The 6,323-nt window shown below is 45.4% G+C and overlaps 1 protein-coding gene across 1 annotated transcript; it reads right to left on the bottom strand.

The window, feature by feature from the left end:
- Positions 1-3,802: 3,802 nt before the first annotated feature.
- On the bottom strand, positions 3,803-5,628 carry LOC123403263 (FCS-Like Zinc finger 7-like). Its single transcript, XM_045097207.1, has 2 exons — positions 5,183-5,628; positions 3,803-4,144 (listed from the first exon to the last, which is right to left on the bottom strand). Exons 1-2 carry the CDS (start codon positions 5,443-5,445, stop codon positions 4,000-4,002), a joined length of 408 nt encoding a protein of 135 aa, XP_044953142.1. The 5' UTR covers positions 5,446-5,628; the 3' UTR covers positions 3,803-3,999.
- Positions 5,629-6,323: the final 695 nt, after the last annotated feature.

Here is a 6,323-nt window from a genome sequence, read left to right as displayed (position 1 = left end):
GGGAGAGTCCCAGAACTAGGGGATGGGGAGGGCCGAGGGGGTGGCGACGCTCGAGGGGATTTGGGAGGAGCTAGGGTTTCATACACCTTATACGTCGTGGGTTGCTCTGGTTTGGGCCGAGAAGCCGCGCACGGGTAATCGTTGGGAAATTTGGCGCATGCTAAAAATTTGATGGACATATGGTGCAACGTGTGTAAAAGAATGAGTTGACATGATTTCAAAAATTGACAAACATTTGACCCTAGCACACCACTGTCTAGTAGTGGCCAAAAATTGCTAGTACTACTAGTGTATAGGAAACAAGTATTCTATTTTTTGGCAAAAAAATATTCTATTTTGCTATTAGGTAGCAAGCTAACATGACTTATAGTAATATCCATCTTATCTAGTTCAAGAAATTCTAGTTAAGCAACACTTGCAAACAATAGAGAAATAAACCTCATACTCAAAAAAAACATGCAACAATGAGTCAAAAGATGTCATGCCTAAATCATGTATTCCATTAGTTCAAAAATACCAGTCGTTGTTTAATTCAAATTATTCTGGAATGGATAGAGCATAGTAGAAACATGACATCTAAACTATTCACTAGGGCGGTGGTGAGCTCCATAGTTCTACGGTCTCATGACAACACTAGTATAAATATTAAATAATCCACTATATGGGCCTAATGGTTGTCTTATATAGCATAAATGTTTTATTTTTTATTTTAATTTCGAAGGAAACGATGTTACAAAAATGCATATTCATCAAACAACAAACATCAACTATATGACCAATATATATATAACTACAAAATACGATTATTTTTGTTTGCATATGAAAAAATATGGATAGTCCTCATAAACTTACAAAAAGGTTGAAGCAAATTATAATCCTCGAACAATTTTGAAGTTTTTAAAATTGAAAGAAAAAAAGTATAAAAGAGATCCCTTGCATTTTTAATCGAAATCCAACCCTTGTTAGACAACCTATCCAACTATTCCTCTTCGTAACGGGCCTAGCCCACCCGCTCGGGGTCTTTGTTTTTTCTCGGTATTCTATTTGTAAGATAGGTTAGATGGCCTCAGGTTTAAGGTGGGCCCCTGGGCCATTGAATACTCGTCTTTCAGGTGGGCCCTGCATGCTAGCGGATCAAAGGATTGATGTTTTCTCTAGGTCTGTTGGTCTCACACGTCAAATTCGGATTTCCCGAATAGCTAGGACCCATGCGTCAAGTGTAGATATACCTCGTTGGTCCTCCACACTTAGGTTGATTTGACACACATGGCTGACACCTATACAAAATTACTACATGTATACATGACACAAAGGAAAATCCGGATTTGAGGTAACTACCCAGTCTATGAACATATTAATATGATCAAGGTGAACCCAAAATAAGGCCATGGGTAGTGCTATACATTTTATGACCAATTGACATGATAACGCTATGACCTTTTTGACAGAAATTGTCACAATTATGGGGTTTTTAGACCACCTTGACACCCCTTGGCCATTTTGTATTATTTGGTCACTGATCTATGACCAATAAACCACGGTCGTTATATTTTTGTCATAGATGGACATATTTCTTGTAGTGTCTTTTATGTATAGGCGCTGAAGACGGGCAATTGCGTGATCCTCCTATTGCTATGATAAGCTTGGTTCTCACTGATAGAAATACTTACATTTACTGTGTTGTATCATCCCCTCCTCTTCGGGGAAAATCCTGACCCAGTTCACAAGTATCAGTTCATGGAGTCGTGCAACCCCGTCAGCGGCGCGGTGAAGTAGTTGCTAGCCTCGTTGCCACAGAGAATGTCCGCATGGTTACATCAGACATAGGAGGAGAAATACAGTGCTCCCGCCATTGCAGCGTGCGTGTAGTAGGGAAAAGAGAGGACGCCAAGATGACCGACGCCAGAAACGACTCCATTATAGTAGGATGTGGGTAAGGAGGTCGAAGAGGAATGACACCATCGTCGAAAGGGACGAATAGAAGGAGTGTGAGCTAGAGGACAATGAAGAAGAATTAGAGTGTGTGCGTAATGACGGTGTTAGTGCAGTAGGATCGTCGAAACACAAAACTTGCAACACGAATATCGTGAGGAACTGCGTGATGAAGCTAGCGGTCAACGAAAAGTTCAAATGGTCGAACGTGCATGACGAATTTGACAATATTTGTTCAAAGTAGCTCCAAATGTGAACACAAAACTAAACATTTACATTTGAGGAAACTACGAACTGATTGTAAAAATGAAACGTAACATCCATGCGCATCTTTTTATGTAAACCTTATCTCGAATCGAAACACCGTTGTGTAGATTAAAGGGAATATGGAAGAAAAGAGATTAGAGAATAGCTCAATGGAGGTAGAAGAAGAAGCCCGTGACACCCCTCCAGCCTCTTCTCGTGCAAGGATAGCACCAATGTGCCCTCGATGTGCATCGCTAAGCTCTAGCTATGAAAAAACTGCCGATTCGAACGTAGCTCTTGAGATGCTTTAAAGTGCGTGTCATGCATACCTAAGAGCATCTCCAACATGCGAGCTTCGTCCTGCGCCCAAAAAACTTATATACAGCGTGCGGTTAGCTTTTTTTAGGATGTCGACGAGCGTTGGCTCGAGCGGTCGCATCATATTTAGCACGCGTGTGGCGCTCCAGCAGCCGTTGCAATTCTAGCGTGTGTGCGGCGCTCCAACACCTAAAACTTGTCCAACACGCATATAGTTCATTGTTGTCGTATAGATAAAAACACATAGATAATATAAATAATATATTACATATAGAAAATAAAACATAGATAATATAAATAATATATTACATATAGATAAAACTAGTTCAACACAAAGATAATAAAACTAGTTCAGCACATAGATATTAAACTAGCATATATAGATATAAAACTACTCCGAGTCGTCACTTGGGATGCTGTCGGAGGTAGATAGAAATGCTTATTCCCAACGTTCATCATCGGAGGTGAAGATGGACGGCAACCCGGCTTTGACGGCCCCGCACTGCGATACATCGATAACTTGCGCACACGCCTGTCCTGCCGCTCCGGGCGACGCCTTGCCGTCCTCTCCGCCCAGTAGACGTTCTCGGCGGCGACGTCCTCCGGGTGTGGCTGGCGCCACTCCGCCATGCCTCGCTCGTCCTCCTCGAAGACGAGGAACCGACGCTGCTGCCGACGGTGCTCCCGACGGTCTTGCTCCGTGATTAGACGAGGGGCAGGGCGAGGTTTTGTGCCTCCTCGCGCGTGTAGACGTTGTGGAAGTTCATCTGCGCGCGAGGCCACCCTAGTCGCCACGCCGCCGCGTCGTACGTGCGGCGGCCTCGTGCGCGGTCTCTAACCTGCCGAGGCCGAGGCGAACGTCGCGGACCGGATCTCGACGTAGTGGGTGCCGGAGGGGCGCTTGCGGACGCCGCGGTTTCCCGACGATGAACGGCGGCGCGGCGGCATGGCGGCAGAGGCAGCGGCGAGGGAGAGGCAGAGGAAGAGTCGAGAGCGCGGCGAGGGAGAGGCGTGTGGCTGTGTGGGCAGCCGTGTGGCGGGCGCGACATTTTATAGCGCGCTAAGGCGCGCGGCCGCCCGCTTTCTCCTGCGCGCACGCAAAAGTTTGCCGCGCGGGTTTTTTTTACCGCGTCCGCTCGAGTGCTCGAATTTTTTTCGCGCGTGCTAAAAGTGATGTTTACCTCGTACACGTTTTTTACGGTCATTGTTAGAGATGCTCTAATGGTGCATGGAGGCAACCAATCAACCCGTTTTCTTTTTGCACGGGTGTGATTAAACCTTATATGGGCAAACAAACAGGTCCAAGTAAAGCGACGACCATGTAGGTAAATACATCACAGGTCCATATCAGCAACAAAGGGGTGGAACTGACTCATGGAACAGGGATGAAACCGACCATTATTCGAGACTATGTTGTATACATGGACGGACGGTTTAAACATGGTGGAGATTGTACCACATATATGTATGGCACATCACTAGGGGCTAGTATAAGCTAATGAGTTAGCCCGGCCCGCCGCACGAGCCGCGGCCGCAGCTGCTGCCGGACTGGTCCGACGGGGCCTTCCTGCTGGATGTGCGGATGTACTTCTTTTCCATCTCGATGTACTGTTCCCTGCACTCATCGCTGCAGAATGAAAACTCGCCCCTGCAGAAGACAGGCAAAGGAATTGGAACATCATGTCACAGACATCTCCAACGAAAAGATTTAACCTTCTTTTACTGCAGTGAAGAAACCATGCTTTTTTTTGTATTTATTTAATTCTCCTTGGTTGATGACGGACTGTGGCAATTAAAGAAATATGAGCATTAGATGGTAACACAAGTGACAAGTTTATGGTATGATAATCAAACAACTTCTACGATTGGGCGGTTAATGCTCTATATTTATTACGTACCTTATTTTTTAAAAGGACAAAAAGCTACTGAATAAATAAAGAAAATGAATATAAATCCGCCCCTAAAAAAATGTATCCCAATGATATTTTGAGACAGGACAGTTCATACATTATTCAGGGACCAAAATTAGAAGAGGACAAATTATAAAGCTTTATGAGCACCCCATGCATCAATAATACAGATCTCATTAGCAAATACATACGGAGTATTAGAAATTAGTAATTAGCATGGCAGGGCAAACCAAAAATGTATCGGCAACAAATAACATGATGAGGGAAAACGTTTGCATCTAACATTCCTCCAAAATATGCTAGAGCATGAGATTCATGCTATGAACTGCTTACACTAGTAGCATCGATGGACTGCTTATACTAGCTAGCATTGAATCAGCATCTTTCTAATGAAGGAGGTTAGTCAAATTAGTACGGAGTACTTGTCTAAACTAAACAGAGAGGGTCACAAATGATTACTAAATTTTCATAAATGAAAACGGACCCGGAATAAGCCCCTCACATAAACGAGGGGAGCCACCAAACCATTACAAAATCATAAGCTGCCAGCAACATCACAAGAAGATTTGATCAGGTGCAACCTTGACGTGGAAAACGACGAACGGCGCGGAATTCACATCAGAAAGCAACTTGAGAGATTGATGGGATCCTAGCCAAAAATCACCAGGAAGCTACCCAAATAGACAAAACTGTAACGCGAGGCAGAAACACGAGAATTCTACCGGACATTTCCACGCTACGACGAACAAATAATGGGAAAACAATGACGCTGGTACCTGTAAATGTATATGTCTATGCCGCGGAGGGATTTGCTGCAGATGCCGCAGGCCGTCAGGAACGCCGCCGCCACCAACAGCCCGGAAAAGGCGTCCCTCCTCACATAGGCGGCACCCATCTCGACGGTGTCAGCCGACACATAAAAGATCGGCCGCGCGCGTGCCTGCTTGCCGTCGCCGCCCACCTGGCGCACCTGCCTCGGCGTGGATGCCAGGCTGGTCGTCCGGCGCATCAGCATGCTCCTCTGCCGCTTCCTGAGCATCTCGTCGGACCGGATTCCGGCCGAGCTCGCTCGCTCGCTCGCTGGTTCCCGCCCCGCCTCTGTCAATCCCTATTTCAGTACGGTGGCCTTTCTGTCCCAAGATTTGGAGTGAGACTGAATGGTGAGGAGAGGGGTTTTGGAGAGGAGCGGGGCAGGAGTATAAAAAGAGGGGGAGCGGTCGAGCACGTGATATCTGGGCCGCCCACTCACCACTCTAGACACTTGGATGCTTTTGCTCTAGTGATATTTGATATGGAATTATATCGATTAAGGCAGTTTTTACCCTCGCGCCGCCCACGTATATATATATGTGCCGTAAAACCATCCGGTCTCTATTATTCCATATCGGGAAATGGCTGGTCTATGCAAATATATGCATGATGATTTGGTTTTCCTGAGGTAGAGGGGAAAAAAACCTTGTTTAGATAGGAAAATGCCCAACCAATGTGTGATATTTGGTTTTAACATAATACAGAATCACATTATTTCTGCCCCTATTGCTTTTTTTTAGTCTAGTTGTTTTATATATCTGGTGGCGTGAATTTTGCGCGGCGCCACTTTACGATGCGAGATATATGGACTGCACAAACGGTCGCTACGCGTGACTGACCTAGATCAAGGAAACGGCAGCGGACTTTCGACAGATATGTGGGCTGCGGAAACCGTCACTATGCTTGACTGACCTAGATCAAGGAAACCGTAGCGGAGTTTCGGTTGCGTTCACTCGCATCTTTTTCGGGATCACTTTTAATATAGAGGTGTAATTTGGCTCGATAGATCGACGTCAACTTGTGTCTCACTTTTTCGCTGGAGCACTTATCCGGCACGTCATACATGTGGCTTCAAGCTAGAGTACGACTTTTGTTTTGTCTTTTGTG

Source organism: Hordeum vulgare, chromosome 6H (assembly GCF_904849725.1).
Source record: "Hordeum vulgare subsp. vulgare chromosome 6H, MorexV3_pseudomolecules_assembly, whole genome shotgun sequence".
NCBI lineage: Eukaryota > Viridiplantae > Streptophyta > Magnoliopsida > Poales > Poaceae > Hordeum > Hordeum vulgare.
The sequence above is the reverse complement of the archived record's forward strand: the minus strand, read 5'-3'. Positions and strand labels throughout refer to the sequence as shown.